Source organism: Sturnira hondurensis, unplaced genomic scaffold (assembly GCF_014824575.4).
Source record: "Sturnira hondurensis isolate 20B ecotype Veracruz unplaced genomic scaffold, ASM1482457v3 Scaffold0007222, whole genome shotgun sequence".
In the NCBI taxonomy this organism is placed as follows: domain Eukaryota; kingdom Metazoa; phylum Chordata; class Mammalia; order Chiroptera; family Phyllostomidae; genus Sturnira; species Sturnira hondurensis.
Genome location: NW_028079853.1, coordinates 1,037,753 through 1,059,326, shown reverse-complemented (window position 1 = coordinate 1,059,326; position 21,574 = coordinate 1,037,753). Strand labels below are relative to the sequence as shown.

Sequence of the window (21,574 nt, the reverse complement as noted above, 5' to 3'; positions counted from 1 at the left end):
TTGGATACCATGTGCTTTTATACACTAACTTTTGGGTTTTGAGCAATTTGAGAAAGTATTCTGGGCCAGAATTTTATTTTATTTTATTCTGGTATAATTTCATAATTTAGCAGTTGTACAACATTCTGGTGGAACAGTTTTAGTTTATAACTTTTTTTTATTCATGGCATCCCCCTCAGATTTTTTTGTGATTCTGTATGTCAGTGTGCATCTGCTAGGTTTAACAAGAACACTCACAAGTACCTAACAAGCAGATTTCTTTTCTTTGAATTAAGTGTAGGACATTCATTATAAGATTGTACTTTCATTAAATTTTATGTATTTTCTAATTAACATAAATCACCAGTTTTGTCCCGGAATGCAGGCACTAGGAATGAATTTAATTTTTTTACCTCCTTTTTTTGTCTGGGATTTGTATAGTGAACATGTTTACTTTTATAATCAGGAAAAAGTTTGTATTTGAAAACAATATATATATATATTTTAAAGGTTTTGTTTATTTTTAGACAGGGGGGAAGGGAGGGAGAAAGAGGGAGAGAAACATCAATGTGGTGTTGCCTCCCATGTACCTGCTACTGGGGACCTGGCCAGGGTACAACCTAGGCATGTACCCTGACTGGGAATCGAACCAGCCACCCTTTGGTTCTCAGGCCATCATGCAATCCACTGAGCCACACCAGCCAGGGCATAATACATCTTTTTAATCTTAAAAGTGATGTAATTAACCCAGGTCAAGATGTTTCCCCAGTCTGTCCTTGAAAATAATTGTGTTGGACAGAAAGGAAAGCAGAATTCTAAATTAAATCAAAACCATTACTGAGAGGTTGAATTTGATATAGCTATCTTACCTACTGAATTTATAAATTCTACTGTTGTTTTCAGTTGCAAGTAAGTTTTTGAATGTCACTTAGATACTCCTGGAAGATGCATTTTTAATATTTGTGCATATTTATATTTCATAAATATACTGGGTTAAGGATTAGATTTGTTCACATTCCTTCTCAATTATAGTATATTTATTTCTCTTTTCGGATACCACTTAATAGTTACTTGAATATATGTTGCATTTCCCCTACCTGCCTGAAAATCTGCAGCCTGGACCTGTGCCTTGTAAATTCTGGCCTCAACTCCCAGCACAGTACCTACCAGAAGCCCTGGGGAAGGAAGGGAGAAGTAAGGGAGGGAGAAAGAACATAGTAAGGAAGGGAGAGGTAAGGGAGGGAGGTAATGTATATTATCTCCATGTTTAATTTCAGGAGATATGGCTTATTGCAAGTAATAGTCAGCAATCATGGCCACTCTTCGTTATTTGGCACTCACTGTAGCAAGACAAAAGAGCACATTTTAAAGGAACAATGGAGCATTTGAATAAATCTGTCACAGATACTCTTATAGCCTTTATACAAATCTGACTTAATTTTTAAGTAGAAGAGGCTTCACAAAGGGGAACTTATTTTAAAATCTAATCATTGACAAAGTTAGACCTTTAGGCTACTTAGAGTCAGTAACAGCAAATTCGTGTTTCTTTTTTTTTTTTTTTACCAGTCATTCTTTTTTTAGTCAGGGAACTATCTAGTCTTATTCCTCATTTCTAGCAAACTTAGTGTCTCTGTGACTGCTCTTTGTATGTAAGAAGAATGTGCATTAAAAGTATTTGCAAATACATGCATTAATTATGACTGTCAACGTAAGTTAAAAACGAGTTAATTTTGTTCAACCCATGTGTCCGTTGTGAGTGCCCCTGCCACCAAGACCTTTTCCTGCAGTCTGCCCGTAGCCCCCTGGTCCCGGCGTGACTGTGCCATACAGAGGAAAGCTGGGTCATTTCATGGCGTGTGGAGGACACTGCTTTGGTGTGTGAACTTGCTGACACACATCTTCCTGGAGACTACAGCAGTGCGCTTTCCTTTCCTTAAGGAAGCTCAGCATTTCAAATTACATTATATCCTCGTTCATTGAAGTATCTACAATAGGGCAAATAAATTAACTCATGACTAGATAATGTACGTTTCAAAGTCTTGAAGCTTCTGCCGTGAACAAAATTATGAAACTACATTACTCACCTCATCTGAGAGCTTGACATCCAGCCCTGTTAGCCACAACCCACCCAGTCATTTTTCACAGAACAGATGAATCCTTTGAAAATGGCATTCTGAAAAATGTTAGCACTTTGGTGTTGAGTTTGCTGAAACAATAATCTGAGTGTTCAACAGAAGTTGCCTTGGGAGAGGTTCTTCATCTGATTCAAGCTCCAGCCGGCCATGACGGAGAGGTCAGCACGACGGTGGGTGGGAAGTAGAGAGGGGGATTAGCTAGACGTTCGCCCCCTGGGAGTGATAGCTGGCTGCAAGCTGACTTCAGGTGGTATTCGAAGAAAGGAAAAATATTTGGTCATATTGAAAGGTCACATGTAGAAGAGTAATCCTTTTAATATATTTTCATGTATTTTGCATTTATTAAGGTAATTATTTTTCATTTTAATTAGCATGCAAAGAAATACAAACACTTGCCAAAAAATGGGTGGTAAGTAAGAAAATTCAGAAAAGAATGATGAACATGATTAAACAAATGCATGTTATTAAGGAAATTAGTGGTTTTAAGCTTTAAGGAAAGAAGGCTGGAAATGACTTAATTATTTTCAGTTTTATGAACTAAAAGTGACTGTTACTCATGTTTATGACTGATCGAGAATGAAAAAAAATAGAACATAAATTAAAAGAAGAAAATGAATTTGTGAAGTCTTAAGAGTCATGAAATGCTCCTAGGGCCCTATGAGGATGGCCCTGTGCTATTTGTTTATCCGTGACATTTTTAGGAAAAAATATGCCCTCCAGCAGAATCTGTACTTCTTGAAAATAGAGGGCTTGACCAGGGCGTCAGTCGGTGTTTCGTGACTTAATAGTGCACGGCCTTCTCCAGAACCATAAGTCAGCATGGAAGTTACTGATTAAACCTAGTTCTACGATACCTGGCTTCACAACTGGTCTCTACTCTGGGCCCAGTGTTACAAAGGATTATTAGTTGTTCATCATTCCTGTGAGATAATTACTCTGCCATGTAGCCCTTAGACACTGCACACAACTGTCAACCTTTATAGGACTCGACTGTGTCAACAAAAAGGCTAAACAGGGGACACCAAAGATTAATAGCACAAAGACAGAAAAAAACGTCTCCATTAATGAATATCGCAACAAAATATGTCCATCCATCCTCTTTGGGAACCACAGTTTCATGCACTGCATATTTTAATAAGCAGTAGATGGTAAAGGCCACAGCTGTCATTTTTAGGTAGAAAATATGAGTCTCTGAGAGACGCAGCTCTGTGATACAGAAATGCATATCTATGTGTGTGTACATATGTATCCTGTCTATTGTACATGCTCAAAATCTATGAAAAAATAACTATGTTGTTTAAAAATGTGGATTTTTAAAAATATATTTTATTTATTGTGCTATTACAGTTGTCCCATTTTTCCACCCCTATATTCCCTTCAGTCCTGCACCCCATTTCTCCCTACTTTCTCCCCCGGCCCTTAGTTCATGTCCATGGGTCATACATAAAAGATCTATGGCTTCTCCATTTCCTATACTATTTTTAACCTCTCCCTATTTTGTATCTACCATTTATGCTTCTTATTCCCTGTACCTTTTACCCTATTCTCTCCCTTCCCCTTCCTTCTATGTGATCTCCATTTCTGTGGCTGTGTTTCCTGTTCTACTTGCTTGCTTAGTTTTAGTTTGGCTTTTTGTTTTTTTAGGTTCAGTTGTTGATCATTGTGATAGTCTGTTGTCATTTTACTGTTCATATTTTTGATCATCTTCTTTTTCTTAGATAAGTCCCTTTAACATTTCATCTAATGACTTAGTGATGATAAATTTCTTTAACTTAACCTCATCTGGGAAGCACTTTATCTGCCCTTCCATTCAAAATGAAAGCTTTGCTAGATAGAGCAATCTTGGCTGTAGGTCCTTTCATGGACCTACATGACAACACAGTTGCTTTTCATCACTTTGAATACTTCTTTCTAGCCCCTTCTTGCCTACAAGGTTTCTTTTGAGAAATCAGCTGAGAGTCTTATGGGAACTCCATTATAGGTAACTGTCTCCTTTTCTCTTGCTGCTTTTAAGATTCTTTCATCTTTAATCTTGTGTAATGTAATTATGATGTTCCTTGGCGTATGCTTCCTTGGGTCCAACTTCTTTGGGACTCTCTGAGCTTCCTGGACTTCCTGGAAGTCTGTTTCCTCTGCCAGATTGGGGAAGTTCTTCATTATTTTTTCAAATAAATTTTCAATTTCTTGCTCTTCTTCTTCTCCTTATGGCATCGCAATAATTTGGATACTGGGGTGATTAAAGTTGTCCCAGAGGTTCCTAAGCCTCTCCTTATTTTTTTTGAATTCTTATTTCTTCATTCTGTTCTGGTTGAATGTTTACTTCTTCCTTCTGCTCCCTATCATTGATTTGAGTCCCAGTTTCCTTCCCTTCACTTTTGGTTCCCTGTATATTTTTCTTTATTTCACTTTTCATAACCTTCACTTCTTCCTCTATTTTGTGACCACATTCAACCATGTCTGTGAGCATCCTGATTACCAGTGTTTTGAACTGTGCATCTGATAGGTTGACTATCTCTTCACCACTCAGTTCTATTTTTGGAGATTTGATCTGTTGTTTTCTGGAGTTTTTTTTCCCCCCTTGGCATTCCTGTTACATTCTAAGGGCAGAGGCTTAGATATGTGCCAGGGCAGGGCAACCCACTTCACTGTACTGTGGCACTGTACGTTGGAGAGGGGCCCAAAAGGAAACAATGCTAATCTGCTTAGCTCTCTACCAGCTTTCAGTCACTTCCCCTGCTTCCCACCAGCAATTGAGCCCTTCTGGTGCTGATTCCCTGGATGGGTGGTTTTGTGTACACTGAGTCTCTCCAACAAACTCTCCTGTGAGTCTGGGAGTTTCTCCTGCCACCTCTACAACCCCCACAGATTTTTACAGTCAGTGGTTTTGAGGCTTTATTTCCCATCGCTGGAACCCTGGGTTGCACAATCTGTTTGGCTCTCCAGTTGTTCTTCCCACTTTATCTGCATATGAATGTGGGGCTGCCTCGTCCACCCGCTGCCTCCTCACCCACCTGGTCCTCCACCTTGCCACACATCCTCTCTGCCCCGACTGCTCATCCCCACCTCTCCTACTGGTCTGGATGAATGTTTCTTCTTTAACTCCTTGGTTGTTGGACTTCCATATAGTTTGATTTTTCTGGCAGTTCTGCTTGTTTTTGTTTTTAAATTTGTAGTCCTTCTTTTGGTTGGGCAAGGAGGCAAAGTGTATCCACCTATGTGTTCATCTTGGCTGGAAGTCCACAATGTGGATGTTTACTCTTTGTAGGTACATGTGCCTTTATTTCCAAAAGTATTATTATCACTTGTGATACCAAATTTAGGTTGTAAAAATATTTTTAATAAAGGTCTAATCTAATAATTCCCAGTTAACTTTTCTAACTCTATCATAAAATAAAAATTCAGTCAGTATGCACAGTAATAAAAATGTATCTAATAAAGTATATTAATTTTATAAACCTACTCTTTAGGGAAATTTCTCAATGATAATCTTTAACATAATTCACAATGAAAATGTAGTGTTGTTTTATAATCTTTCTTAATTCTTTTTTATGTTTCTTTATAAAACTATAAACAAATTCTCTATTTTTTAAAAGATTTTATTTACTTTTAGAGAGAGAGTAAGGGAGGGAGAGAGAGAGGGAGAGAAATATCAATGTGAGAAACATTAATCAGTTGCCTCTCTCACATGAGCCCCAACCAGAGACCAAACCCACAACCCAGGCATGAGCCCTGGCTGGGAATTAAACTGTTGACCTTTTGCTTTGCAGGATGATGGCCAACCAACTGAGCCGCACCAGTCAGGGCCTCTATTATTATTAACTACCTAGATCACCTGTAACATTTTTATTTTTAATGTCCTAGTTAAGCTTGCCTACCTACATCAATTTAATTTTGTTAATGATGTACTTATTGAACCTTAGTCATCATCTGATATAACTTATCATACCATAAATGTATCAGTGTATCTCTTCCATGACAGTCCAGATAGATCTTCTTCTGACTGCAATTTGAATACCTCTCAAAAGAGGAAAGACATTGCCAGTTCTGTTGTTAGTCAGCTTGGGTCCTGGGAAATTCGTCCTCCTATTGAGATAACTGACCTGGAACAACAGTTTCCACAGTGCAAGTCAGCTCCCTCCCTCTTCCATTGATGGTCCTCAGACATTTGAAGATATGTATCATGTCTGACCTTGGCCTTTTAATCTAAACATCCTCTAGTTCTTACAGCCTTTTCTCACTGAGCATGGATTCCCATCACTGACCAGCGTGGTACCTCTCTTGTAAACCTACTATGGCTTGTCATTGTCCTTCTTAAAATATATTCCTAGGATGTCGCATGCTTTTCCTGCAGCACTCAGCACCTAATACTGGGAGGCTCTTGTTTCTCATGATTAGACGTAGCTTTTTCTAAGACAATGAAGTATAACCACCTTCTGAATACTTTTTGTGCACAAAACTGGCTGCTGAGCCAATAGGCATCTCTCATATTCCTTTAGATTGGGAATGATTCGAAGACAGAGTATGTCCTATTTATCGCTCTAGCCTAGTGGCTCACAGATAGCAGGCCCCTGATAAATGGTTTGGAAGACAGGTTGAAGCTCCAGTGTTCCCTATTACATATCTAAGCAATAATTTTTGGACCCATTTTACGTTTATGCGATTAAAGTTCATCTTTTCCTTTGTAACCTTTCAGTGCTCTATTTTTGATTCTGCCGTCTGTCTGAGTGCGCACCACTTCCAGCTTTGTGCTGAAGACAGATTTGGGGAGCATGCCTATTGTGTCAGTACCATTGAGTAAAAGAAATACCAAGCTTGTTTTTATTTTTTTTCCCCAATCTGACACAGTGGATTGGTGGGAAATGTTCTAGATTTTGTGGGCCTTGATTATATTATTATTGCCATGGCTAACCTGCATTGTTTCCAAATAAGTCATTTTGACATTCAGAATTTTGTTTGGTCAGTTCATTTGTAAAATACCTAACCTGCCTCAAAGAATTGGTAGGATGATCAAACGTAATAATATATTTGAAAGCATTTTTAATGTTTTAAAAGTTATATAAATCTAAGATTTGAATTGTTCTTGTTATTGATGATATCTTGAGAATCTATCATTAAATGTTGAATGGAAATAGTTACTATTCTTATCTGAAATTTTGTGATTTGCTTTATAACTGCTACTCATCTAAACTTTGATTGTTTTAGTTAATAAGAATGTATTTACACATAGTTTTATTTCCCTGAATTTTAGTAACTTAAAATTGGGAGTGGGATTGGGGGACCAGTACTTTCAGGGTTTTACTCTGATTTATGTTCTAGAAACACATCCATTGTGATTGTATTTTACGCTACATGGGAGGTGGGTTTTTTTCCAATTTAAATCATGGGCCTGTGAATTTGTGAATTTTATTAGCTTCTTTGAAAGAACTCTTCATAAGCATTGTATTGGTTCTGCTAAATTACCTTGAGTCTTTAACTAAAATACAGTTTGTTACAATTTTAGCATCAGCACTATAGAAAGCCATGGAACTATTTAATGATTGTGTAGTTTGAGCTCTCTCTGGTGGGCACAGAATTATCTTGTCTGCCTAACTTTTAATAGCTGACACTCACCGACAAGATCTGCCAGACCAGTGTATAAAGACACTGCATCAGACTCTAAGCTGAAAAGTGAAATGGAAGTCAAATTCAGACTCTAAATAATCAGCCTCTACTTTAGGCATGCCCCAGAACACTGGGGAGGAATGGATTCAATCAGTCATGACACAGCCACCTTTCCCCTATTCTGATTATGAAGATCTTAATTTAACCCTTTCCTTGCAAATTACTCTGATTTTTTGTTTCCACAATAAGAAGTGATTTCAGTATATCTATCCAGTGTAAAACAACCCTTAGCTCGTCATGTGTATAGTAACACAGGAAGCAAACATTGAGAGTGAAGGAATTGAATGAAAATACTTGCTTTTCCATTACCGACCTCTGCGGTTATCATCCATCAAGGCACATTTTCCCCACGTGTAACGGGGGCTCTCACAGATGAAGTGGGAGTGTTGAGGTGCAGGATCCTGCACCAGGACTGGGTCACGTGCCCCCTGGGCCTAGACGTCATTGACGAGCCAGTGCACTAACAGACTCGTATGAAGTAGAGCTGGGTCAGCTACCAGTTCACTGTTTTATTACCAGTGAAATTTCCCCTTTAATTTTGTCAAATAGGTAGATATACACATAGTAAAAAAGTCAAATTCAAATAGTAGAAAAAGGGTCTACCCCCCTGTCGATCCCCAGTTTCCCTCTCTAGGGGCAACCCTGAATCTCGCTTTCTTGAGCATTTGCCCAGAGTATTCTATACATTTGCAAATGTCGACATACCCTTTTTTAAAAAAATCAGTCTGTCCAGAATGTATCCAACCATGTAGTATGAAAAGTATAGACATTTATTGAAGAAGATACAAGGTGCAAGAAACATGGTATGTAGGTCAATGATGCCTCAGTCCCCTTTAAGTAGGAACCTCGGGACCTCACATAGTTCTCCCAGTCGCCACAAGCTGCCCTGTTGCATTTTCCTGAATCTTTTCAATGGTCTGAAATCTCTTCCCTTTGAAAGGTGATTTTAGTTTGGGGAAAAGCCAGAAGTCACAGGGTGCCAAATCTGGGATGTAATGGAGCTGAGTCACCTGGGAGATTTGATGTGTCTCCAGAAGACTCTGCATGAGTTGCCATGCATGAGTGGGCATGTTGTGATGAAACTGCCAGTCAACCACTTGCCCATAGCCGCAGCTTTCTGAATCATCTGAATAGTTTCCGTGGAGGAATGTTCAAGCTTAACACAAAATTTGATGCAGATCTGTTGCTCTTCTCACTCAGTCATTTTGAATGTGATGGCCACACAGTGCACATGCTCACTCAAGCATCTACCACTCCCACTGACTAGTACAGTGAAGTCATCATTGTTCACTGTTCACACATGTGCATTCCAGTCCACTCTCCTTGGCACCCAGGTTACACTGATGTTGCACAAACTGTTCTTGTTATATTAATAGTGGCTGAACTTTTTCTGGACAGGCCTTCATGTATCACTTTAGCACCTTTTCTACTTATATATCTTAGATGTTCTTCTTTAATTTTTTAATTTTATTTATTTATTTATTTTTAGAGAAAGAAAGGGAGAGAAACAGCAATGTGTAGTTGCCTCTTGAATGCCTGACACTGGGGGGCCTAGCCCAAAACCCAGGCATGTGCCCTGACTGGGAATCGAACCAGCGACCCTTTGGTTCACAGTCCGCTCTCAGTCCACTGAGCTACACCAGCCAGGGCAGATGTTCTTAATATCAGTACCTACAGAGTTAACTCATTTTTTTCTTACATGTTTATGGATTTGAGAGAGAGGGGGAGAGAGAAACATGAATGTGAGAGAGAAATGTCAATTGCTTGCCTCCCACATGCTATACGCACCCTGACCAGGGATCAGACCCACACCTTTCGGTGTATGGATTGACACTCCAACCAGCTGAGCCACCTGGTCAGGGCTGGATGGAATTAATTCCTCTTTAGTGGTTGCGTAGTGTTCCTTTGTTTGGTAAGTTTTTTAACAACCAACCTCCTGTTCATAGACATGTAGCTTGGTTTTAATACATTTTATACTACAAACAACATTTCAGTGAGTCTGCTTTACATACTTGTACCTGAAAAGCTGCAGGATGACTGTCTAGACCTGGAATTGCTGGGTCAAGCAGTGTGCGTTATTTATTTTGAGAGGCATTTGCAATTACCCACCACAAGAGGAACTATTTACAGTTCCATCAACAAAGTTTAATCACAATACAAATTTTGTTTTTCCAGTGACAACTATTTCCTCTTCCCTTCCCAGAATTTAGATACCTAGGAAACCAAAGTCAACAAATTTGTGCAGAGCATAAAATGAGGCCATGGGCGTGGCATGGCCATGAGGGGTTCAGTCGAGGCCCTGTCTCATCGCACCCGCCTCGGAGACATCCCATGTCCCTCTCTCCCGCTCTTGCTCTTTTTTTAAAATCATGGTTAATAAAAATCAATAAAATCAAATCTCTGTCTTCAAGACTTTAAACCAGTTGCGAGTCCCTTTACAGTATATTCTCATCATTATGTTACCATTCTTTCTTTTACAACATGTATTTAATCTATTAAATACAGATTATGATTATTTTTTAGGTATTACATTTTAAATTTGCCTGATCACAAATTACATGTGAGGGCATATTTCCTTCAGAAATATAAATGTCAAAAAGGATTATTTCCAAACATATTTCCTAAAAAATGGTAAGTCTATCACTGGTTTGTGAATTCTTACTTAGAAGTAACACTTTTGGGGTCTTAAGGGTTTGCATTTTCCTGTCATTTTTAAACTCCTAGACTCATCTCTGGGTCACTGGCCATCTCTGCTCTGATTACCACTAACTGACCAATAAATTATTATAAAGTGTATTGTAGATAGAATATTCTACAAAATCCATCAGTGATATTCCATCCCTAGGTTTCTTAATGGGCTGCTAATGAGTCATGTTGTTAAGTTGAAAGGGTTGATTGATGTACGTGATCTATGTCTAGCAAATAAACAGTGATCGAGAAGTGTTAGGTTTTGTTGTTTCTAAGACTCTCTTGACTGTTACTTCGTGATTTAAATGGTATTTATTGTGAGTATCCAATGCTTCCCATGTGATTCTGTGGATCACATGGTCACCACTTTAACCAGTAGTGTGTTTGTTACTCACTGTCATCTTTTGTTCTCTGTTCTCATGTGCTGTGTGTGCAAAGAAAGTCAAATCACCAGCTGTTTACGTTAATTGGATGCACAAAATATTTATGACCCTGAAAGACCAGTATAATTGGAAGAAGAAGTGGGAGTTGAGATGAATGGAGAAATTCTATTAGAAAACAGTGGATATTATGTTTTTACCTCTTCAACAGTGTCATGGACTGTTAATTATTGTAATCAGTTATGATAAATTCTGGTAGTTTGATATATTTTGTGAATAATACATACAGGTTTTAGATAACTCCCTCACTTTCTGTAGTTCCTGTACAGAAATTTCTTCCTTAACAAATATATTTTAATTAATTAATTTAATTGTTGTTCAAGTACAGTTTTCTGTCTTTTATTCCCATACCAGCCCACCCACCCCCCAATGCTCCCCATCCTTAACAAATATTTTTATTAAAAATATTTTTTGGTAACCTTGAGCTTAGAATAAATTCTACTCATTATCACTAGTGGGTATGATATACTCACTAGTCTATAGGAGATGTTTTAGATTTCTAAATAGGATATAGTTTTTTTCCTCATTGGTTCTATTTACACTTTCAAACTAAAGTTTATGAAGGTTTGTATGCAGATAATAGCAAATGATAGTTATTTGAAGTGGGATGTATTTCTTTAAACTTTTGTCTAAGAAAAAGAATAATGTCCTTATTCAAAGATTTCACTACAGAATGAGGTAAATAAGCTGTTTGTTGGTTAATTGGGGATTGATTATATATTTCTGGGTAAAATTTTTCTGTTCCAAAATATTACAAATTTTAAAACAATTGAGAACTAGTTCTATTTCAAGCATTTCTCTCGGAATTGCATACTGAATTTTATTTTGTACTTGAGGGGCTATATGAACCAGCCCCTTTAAATATATAATTTTCAGTAACACTTAATGTTTCTTATGTCTATTCTTAGATTTTTAAGTTCTCTTTAAAATTATAGAATGAGTCTAGATTTCACATTAAGTTGCTATATTTTATCTATCTCTCTATTTGCCAGGAGTGTGTGACTAAGAAGTAAGAATCCTTTAAATTATATTATAATGGCAGGATTGTTCCTGTGCTTTGGAATAATCCACCAAAAAGATAAAGCACATACACTGGTAATCATCCAGCAACAAAACCTTTCCCTGTCGGCTCACCTGAGCGAAGAGCTGGCAGGTGTACTATGCTTTTGTCAAACTTCCTCAACTGCCACAGTGACAAGAGGTGAAATTGCAGAGTCAAATCTTACAGAAAGAAGACCCAGAAGGTCTGTCTGGTAGGACTCACTGCTGCCGCCGGGGAACTAAAGTGTTTGTGTTTTTCTTTCAGTGACGTTGTACGCCTCCTGTATCCTCCTGGGAGTCTTCTTGAATAGCAGTATACCTATATTTTTTGAGCTTTTTGTGGAAACTGTCTACCCAGTTCCAGAAGGAATTACTTGTGGAGTTGTCACTTTTTTAAGTAATATATTCATGGGAGTACTTTTATTTTTTCTCACATTTTATCACACAGGTAAGAAATTTGACTTTTTGATTACTATCTAACTGTGTTATGAGAGAGGTTGTGGCACTGCTGTAGAGGGAGTTTATATGGAGAATTCTCACTAGGGCATATTACTTTATTTGAGCTTTTACATACCAATAAAAGAAAACACCTCCAGTTATTTATTTTTTAAAATGCATCCTAATCTGATCTAATGCACCCTTGCCCCCATAGAATTTTTTATTTAATTAACCTGGACTGGAGCCCACCATTTATATATAAAGCCCCACTGGTGATTCTAATATGCAGGTTCTTGTTTCTGTTTAAAAAATACTTAGAATCTTCCCTGGCTGGTGTAGCTCATTGTATTGAGCGCGGGCCTGCGAACCACACGATCGCGGTTCGATTCCCAGTCAGGGCACACGCCTGGGTTGCAGGCCAGTTCCCGGCAGGGGACACACCAGAGGCAACCATACATTGATATCTCTCTCCTTCTCTCCTTCCCTTCCCCTCTAAAAAAAAGATAAATAAATTAAAATCTTAAAAAAAAATACTTAGAATCTCCTGTCTTAACATAGAGTGTTAGTTGCTGATAATGTCGAGGGTACATAGTTTAAAGCCTTAGCGGTGAGTGAGAGCTCACCCAAGGAGTGCACAGGGTGTGCAGAACGGCACTGCCCAAACGGAACTTTCTGTGATAACGCGAATGTGTTTTGTCTGTGTTGTCCAATACAGTAGCCACTAGCCACATGAAGTGAGTGCAGCTAAGGAACTGGGTTTTTTATCTTGTTAAGTTTTAACAGCTACACATGGTCAGTGCATGTATAGAGTGAAAAGAGGGTTGAGGTTAGAACCCCAGGGCTATACCTTTGAAGAAAAGGGAGAGCCGTGACAAAGGAGGCAGCGATGGAGTCCTGAACCCAGGGGGTTCACCCTGGACAAAAGGAGACGGAGGAGAAGGCAGTGTCAGCGGAGGAGAAGGCAGTGTCAGCGGGCCCAGAGGCAGATACCTTCGCTGGGCAGACTGTTGAAGGAGTTCTTTCTTTGTGGCATTATCTTTCTGCTTGGAAGGCTGTTGATCTATTAAGATTTGATGGGAAGAAAGTTGAGAAGGGACTTCAGGAGAGAATGAGACTTTCAGACAACCTTTAGGGGGCCAGGAGGAGGCGCTACAGGGACAGCTGGAGAGGTTGCCGGGCTTGTTGAGGGCAGGCCCTGCTGCCATTGGCGTCCGTGGGTTTGTACTGGCTTCATTTTGAACAGATGTTTGATGTTCTGATATTCTGTCTTCTGTAATCCAAATTCTGTTTTACTATTTCAGAAAATTTTGACATAATTATCTAGGATTTTTGGGGGCATCTTTTTTTTTTAAAGATTTTATTTATTTATTTTTAAAGAGAGGCGATGGGAGGGAGAAAGAGGGGGAGAGAAACAGCAATGTGTGGTTGCCTCCCAGGTGGCCCCCACTGGGGATCCAGCCCACAACCCAGGCACTTGCCCCAACTGGGAATCGAACTGGCAACCCCCTGGTTTGCAACCCATGCTCAATCCACTGAGCTACACCAGCCAGGGCTTATTTTGCATCTTAAAATAAGAATTTATACTTGTGATTCTTGAATATAAAGTTTTTATTAATTTCTGTAAGGTTTATATTTTATTTTATTTCTCATCTTAACAAATCTAATATTTATTACCTTCCCTCACCCCGCCCATTGCTGTTCTCCTAACTACCCATCAAATAAATATCAGTCCACTTGGTGAATCTGTGCATAAAGGAATCTGTAAGATTCAAGTGTAATAATAAATGGTCTAAAATGTGATGCTCCAGGGGGACTACTTGTTAATGGAAGACTTTCTGACAGGCTTATAGTTAAAATAGTAACCATGTTAACCTCCTTAGGAAAATAAATTTTTGAAACTTTCAAAGCTGATGAAACAGAATTTGCCCTGGGATTCAGCTTTTGGCCTAGTACTTTCACCTAACTGCAAAAAGCATACAAATGATATATTAATTCCTTGTTCTAGTTAACAACAAACTAGATTATTTCTGTCGATGAGTAATGTGTGTAAAGTAGCTTGTAACTTGGTCAGACTTGGTGTACGTTTGATCGTGTGAAGGAAGTGCCATTAATGGCATCAGACCACTCTTGGCTGTCCTTCGGGAACCTTGTTTCCATTCGGGAGCGTGCTGTCCCCAGGCGTTGGACTAAGGTATCTGCTTCCAATGAGTTTTCTAAACAGAATCATCAGATAATTATGACATATCCGCTTTAATCAACTTCACTCATGTCACAGTTGCGATTAAGAGGCTCAGGGCCTCTCTTTTGCCTGGTAAAGTATCAGAGGTGGCTGTGCTGCCTGTTCCAGGGCAGCTTTTCAGCTCATGGGCACAGGCGTGGGCAGTGGCCCTTGCAGCCCACTAGCGCGTGGGTTGTCCTGTCTGCTGGAAGTAGGGTTACGTCCTCCAAATATTTAAAAACAGCAGTAGATGCCAGATAATGTTATTCCCTCATACACCTCTTGCATGCGGTCTTTAGACTGTAACATGTATTTATTGATCAGTTTAAGGCAGGGAATATCCCTACACTGACTGTGGCGGAGCCCAGTGCACTCCTGGCCATTGTGCTTGGCCAGTAGCACGTCTCTGTCACTCCCCTAGATCCAGCTGCAGCTGTCAATCTGTTGAACATGAGTTCACTGATATTGACATCAGGCAATGGGCTCTCATTCTGCAGATTCATAGTGGCCAGATATAAGCAGATACTTTTGTTTCTTTGGCCCAGCCAGCAGAAGAAACATTTAGCAGCATTTCTTCTACTTCCTGTCTCACTGATGTAATCAAGGATTTATCTAGCAAGGGAAAAAAAGCTTTCCTCTTTTTGGCTGGTGTCTGATCACATGTTCCTAGACATGTCTGTGTAAATGTTAAAGGTTTCTGCCTGAACTTCATCATTATGGAAACTTTTAAAATAATTGTCACCGACCCTGGCTTGTGGGGTCCACGGCGTTGTAGCTGAGACAGAAGAAATTCACACAGACTACTGAATTCTGTGGAGAAGAAGGGCGGGCAGTTTCGCTCTCAAGAGGAGCCAAAAGTTTGTGACCTTGCTTCGATGGGCTTTTATTGTCTTTCTGGGTTACTTGAAGGTCCTCATCAATTATGCACAGGTGCATTTTAGGTGATTACCTTATACAGAAAACAAAGGAGAGGCTGCTGCTAATCACGTCACAGAAGAGGGATATTTACAAATGAAAAGGCAAAAGTGGTTGAACTGGTTACACTGGTCCTAGGAAGGTTTAGCATGGATTTTAGGAAGTTACTTTGCAGTAAATGTTTTCTGCCTCAATTTAGGGTGAGGGAGTTTTAGCAAAAGCAAGTCTCATAGCAGCCTAGGTACAATGCAGGCCTGATTTCCCATGGGAGAACCTATCCGTGGGCGTGGGTCCTGTGCATCTCCCAGTGGGAGCTGGGCCCATGCCACGCAGAACAGTCTCCTATAAATAAACATTTTTACTCCAACAAGGTGATTTCAGGAAGAAAAATCTGAGCACATTTTTACATCTTATAGAGTTAATGAGAAGGCCTCTGTGCAAGAGCCTAGACCAGGGCATAACTGGCACTCCCCAAATACTTGTTTTATTTCTTTCTAGGTAAGTAACTGGTTGGAGTTAGGAATTTAAATATCTACGCTTCAGTTTGAAAGAGATGCTTTTGTGTGTATGTTTGTGAGTGTGTCCACTGAACACACACAGACATACCCCATGTCTCTCAAAGGCTATGGCCGCTAGACCTGTGAAAACTTTGCTGTGGGGCTTTCACGCAGAATGAGCTGATGCTGTCCCAGAAGTCCTGTTGTGTTAGGGTGTTGTGTAACCAATTCCCCCTGCCTTACAGCTGAAGTATGGGGACACCAAAATTGCAAATCTGAGCATTCTGTAAAATTATTTCCTAAAAATATCTTTCACCCTTGACATTCTTTTGTAATCCACAACCAAGGATAAGTTTTTACTGGTTTTACAGAGAGGACCAGGAAAAGTGGAGAAACAGAGGTGTGAGAGAGAAGCACTGATCAGGTTGCCTCCTGCACATGCCCTGCTCGGGGGTGGAACCCACAACTTCTTGTGTATGGGATGACACTCCGACTGAGAGCTCACCCAGCCAGGGCTCAATAAATTCTGTGATAAATTGAATTCCCTTCCATTAAAGCCAGTGTTCAGATGTCGTAATTTAGGCATTTTTAAAAGTTGAAAAACATACCTAGAAGTTAAGTTACATGTTATAGCTCAACTATTAGTCACATGACTAGAGGGCCAGCTGTTTCATCATCACAAGGATCTGTGGGTTTTTGAGTCTCTCCTCAAAGACGCGCTGCACGTCCTAACTGGGGCTTTATCTCCTCACAGTGTGATCTGGGAGGCAGTTATATCCGAGGCAGCTGTTCAGGGCTGTGCAGACGAACCCCAAAATGACCACATGAGATTGATTTGCTTGGCAAGAAAGGCTCCCCTGGTGATTTGCTTGCAGATTGTGCCCATCACCGTCACTGACAGCAGATGTCACAGGGGGTCCTATGCCAGTGCCACCGGCTTATTCGGAGGCCGAGGTCACCGGTCTCCCACGTTCTGTTTTGATTCTGCTTTGGGTAACTGGGACAGTGTCGGAAGTTTCTTAAGAGCTTTTTGGCTTGGCTTTTTCACGGTCACTTTTTAAAAAATTGTTACTTGTTTCCTAACATAAACATGCATGTAAAACTCAGTTGCTTCTTATAATACTTGCTTTGAGAGTCTCGGCCAGTTGTTTCAGATGGCACTGTGCTGTCTCAATCTGAGAACTTCACTCACAGAGTCAATTGGGAATGTTCTTGTATTCTTCAGATGCCCTGGAACGTGTTCCAGTGTTCTATTTTATGGTGTGTAACTGATTCTGAAGTTTGTATTATCTGGGTTTTTGGTTGTTGTCCTAGAAGCTTTGCAACAGCTTTTGACTAAAAGCAATAGAAGGTTGTTTTGTTTTGTTTTGTTTTTTACCTCAGTCCTTTCATTTCAAAGTAGCTGACCATGAATGTGAGGCTGCATTGTGGCTCAAAAGATTCAGGCGACTGGCTGAGGTAGGAGGCGTTGACTACTGGTTACCAGAGCAGGTTCAACAGATTGTGCGCTGGTGAGAAGGATTTTTATATCTAAGGAGTAAAACACTGCAATGTGTTCGATGGTCAATGGTCAGGTCTGTTGGGTAATTCCTGAGGGGCGAAGGGAGCAGGGTGTTATATTGTGTGTGAAATCACGGTGTCAGCTGGCTCTTCTTAAATGAGAATGGAGACAGTTTTGCTACATCATTGTGATTCCGGTTGAACCACCAAGCAAAAATAGAAGGTTGGCTCTGGATGACGGTACATGGAACCAGACAAGCACCTGGTGTCGTTGAAGGGAAGGCGGGAGTGGGAATTGGGAAGTACCACACTGCTTCTGGAGGAAACTGCTTCCCAAGAGGATGAGCAGAATCCTAATTGGTTTGGTCCCAACCGAGCATCACCACTCGGTGGAGTCCTCCTCACTGAGGGGAGCAGCACCTGTCTGAACTACACACATCAGCAAAGGGAGTACTCAGGTTAGGGTGTGGATAATAAATAATAGAAATATAGAGGCAGATTGTGGAGCCTTAGAGTACGGATTTACATTTTCTCCAATTAAGGACAAAGGGAAGGGATGTTAGAAAATGTGCTCACATTGAAAGATTTCAAGGGTAAGAATAAGAAAATTTCCTTGGATAAGGACTGTGTTGGCTCAGTGACGTCACATGACACCGGGCCTGGAAAGGACAGCAGTTGGCTTTGCTGTCCTTTCCGGACAGCAGTGAGGCTTTGGAACCATTTCCGGTTCGTCAGAGCACCTAACTTGCGGTTTTTGTGAGTGGTTATCAGCGGGAAGTGTGCCCATTCCCCACTTGGACCTTTTGCTTTCTTAAAAGGCAAAGGATTTCAAAGAACACTTTCAGTTGGCCGAGTCAGGTGCACTCCCTGACAGGTGGACTTGACTTTGCAGAGAGAGGCGTAACTAAAAACAAGCCAACCCGCTGTGACACTATGAGGCCATCATGCGGCGTATCTAAGGGTTCATTCATACCCAGGTAGAAGGGATACTTTTACAACTCTGATAAAATGAGGTCTGCTTAGGCAAAAAAATTGATGAGATTTAAGAGGAGCAAGGACACATTCTGTGTTTGTTCTAGCTCCCCATAAAATGCAGTGGCAAATTTGACTTTAAAGTCCAAATGCTCGCCACAAGCCGTGCGCTGTTGTCACTGTTTGCTGCTTTTTCTCTTCCTCCAGAAGAGAACTCCAGACGCTGTGTGGCTAATATAAGAACAGAAAACACCTGTGTGTCACTCCAGGGAATATCAGGATAAAGACCAGATCCCAGAGGTCACAGCCTTTCTGAATGTTAGATTATATTGAATCCAAGAAAAGCACAGAAAATGGTTGTGCATGAAAGTATCATTGAAAGACATGTCTTTGTTACATGTCTAACTTTTAAAATGTAGAAATTGAGAGGCGAGGAGGCATGTTTTGTGAGCATAGTACAGCAAAAAAAGGTATTTCAGCACTGGTTTGTTGTTGAATTTTCATTCTTGGCATAAATTGCTCTTTTAGTCATATGAATTGTGGATTACACTGAAGCAGCAGAGTGGAAATCTTAGGGTGATTTTTGAAGATTAGAGCAGGATTAGCATTCTTTAGAAGTACAAAGGAAAAATATAAACCGATAGCAGGGCCCAAAGAAAAACGTACCAGGGAACTTCTTTATCTCATTTGTTGTTTTACAAAATCGGAACTGCTGAATGAATATTAAACTACAGAAGTTATCCCCTACCCTGCCCCCAGTGCCAAGAAGCTGCTCACTTCTGCACACAGAGCCTCTGGACGGGCTGGTAAAGGGGTCGGGCGGAGGAAAGCCGAACAGATGCAGAGCTCAAGGGCTGCTGGAGCTGGAGGAAGCAGCCGGAGGCAGCCTCCGTCAGCTGGCCTGGAGCCCCAGCAAGAGACCCAGGCGCGGGCTGTTGCAGGGTCCGGAAGTCGTGAGCAAGCCTCTATGAAGAAGCATGTTCTCCATTCTCTTAAATCAGATCGCAACAGATTGTCTGTTTAGGTGATTCTTATAGGTTTTCTGGTAATTGGCATCACACATAATGATTATGCTTGCAGGGGGAAAAATACTAGGAAAAATAAGCCGAAACAGTCACAGTAGTTTCTCTGAGGCTAGAGTTAGTATTAACTTTTTTATGTTTTACTTTATTTTTAATATATTTTCTCATCTGTTTCACAATGAATTATTACTTGATGTTTTTGCTGAGAATTAGATGTTTCTGTCCAAAAAATATATGACAATGTTATCTCAAAGTTCAGGTGATTTTATTTGTCTTTCTAATCCAGCAGATATTTCTAAACAAGGACAAGAGTGAGAGTGATTAGAGGGCACTGAAAAAAAATTAGGGAACTAAAAGTTAAAGGTGATTGTTTCTTTCTTTGTAGTTAATAGATTTTTTTTTGCTATCAAAGTCAAGGTGGATTCAATTGATGAAAAGTTATGAACATCACTGATTAAAAACACTCCACATGAGAGCTCTGTAATATGTGACATGCATCGACTCCAGAGCATCACTGTTTACCAAAGGCCGGTCGTCGGGCCCTGCTAAGGCGCATCGATCCCAAGTGCCTTTGAACGCAGAGCGGGTTGCTCCCGGCAGGCCGCCCAACGCTTACATCCACATGTTTTTGTCTTACAGAGTTGTCTTGGTTCAACTGGTGCCTTCCTGGGTCGTGTTTGCTCAGTCTCCTCCTCATTCTGTGCTTCAGGGAATCCTATGACAGACTCTATCTTGATGTGGTTGTCTCCGTTTAGTAGCACAGACCTGAAGGAGTTTACAAAGAGACTGGAAATCAGTACTGCATCCTGCACATTTGCTTGGACTTGTACACCTAACAGGATGAAAAGGAGAAGAGAGAAACTTCATTCAGAGGTTTTGTTGGGTTACAGATGGTTTACATTGATTTAATTACTACTAAGTAATAATAATGTGGGACTTGAGTGATAAAAGGAGACTTAAAAATTCTGGAAAGGGCACGCCTGTGCGTGATTCTGGGTTTGGAAGTGTGACTGATGTCTCCCACACAAGGCACAGCCTGAATAATTCCCTCTGTGTTCTGTGCCAGTGCTAAAACTACGGACCCACTGGTGGTTATGAGAAGAAACAGAGTGTCTGCCCATGGAGATAACCCTCCCCAAGTCACATATCAGAATAGGAAGAAATGCCGACAACTTCTAAAGAAGTTTAAACCTCATTTGCAATTTTAACTCTGCAACAGCCAAGAGGTTTATCGATGATAGAGATTAGCCATGTGTACACTACATTTTTTTCCTAATAAAGCCATTTCTTACGTGACTCCTTATTTTTAATTAGGTCAGAAACCAGTGGCCACCTTTACGATGGTGGTCACGTACTTTCCAGTGTCTTCAGAACACACTGTGTCTCGGTGTTAACTTACCCTCGTTTCTGTGAAATACAGTTTCATCTATTAGGCTTTTAAAAGTTATATTAAAGGTGACTAAATGTTTGATGCAGACTCATTAAAATTGTATGCAAAGTGTAATTTCATTCTGATTTAGCACTTTGTTAAGAGAAATACAACAAATTACATAGAATACTCTGTGTCTTCAGCATATATATATATATATATATATATATATATATATGATGTTAAATCCAACATCAGCTATTACTTACAGGGGTTATATTTTATTAAATGAGCCTTGTTTGAAAATAACAACTTATAACATTAAAACTTCTGTTAAGTGATTTCTGATTACATTCTTGTATTCAATTCAGGTTGTAAAACATTCAGTTTCATATGAAGTCAATGCATTGGGGAGGGCAGTATTTTGTCAGTACTGGTTTTCTTTCTATGGATGATAACTTTGTAAAAAATAACAATGACTCATTGAATGGCTCTCAGACATGTATTTCACTTCGACATAAAATATTCTCTGGCGGGATTATGATCATTACCACTATTCACATTTACCTAATTCCCCTCACACAGGAAACTTACCCTACTTCTTCTTTTTTCCTCACTTGAAATTGTGTCTTCCTTGTCAGCCAGATATGTATATAATTTGTACTTTGGGGCAGAGTACAAGGCAGATCCTTTGGCTAC

At 39.9% G+C, this 21,574-nt stretch overlaps 1 protein-coding gene across 1 annotated transcript in view; it reads left to right on the top strand.

Annotated features, from left to right (window-relative positions):
• The window catches only part of SLC49A4 (solute carrier family 49 member 4), a 75,940-nt gene extending 54,572 nt beyond the window's left edge, over window positions 1-21,368 (top strand). Inside the window, exons 8-9 of the mRNA XM_037051472.1 lie at window positions 12,210-12,392; window positions 20,146-21,368. Coding sequence (XP_036907367.1) covers window positions 12,210-12,392; window positions 20,146-20,261 — 299 coding nt within the window. The 3' untranslated portion in view covers window positions 20,262-21,368. The remainder of the gene's footprint in view (window positions 1-12,209; window positions 12,393-20,145) is intronic.
• The last annotated feature ends 206 nt before the right edge of the window (window positions 21,369-21,574 follow it).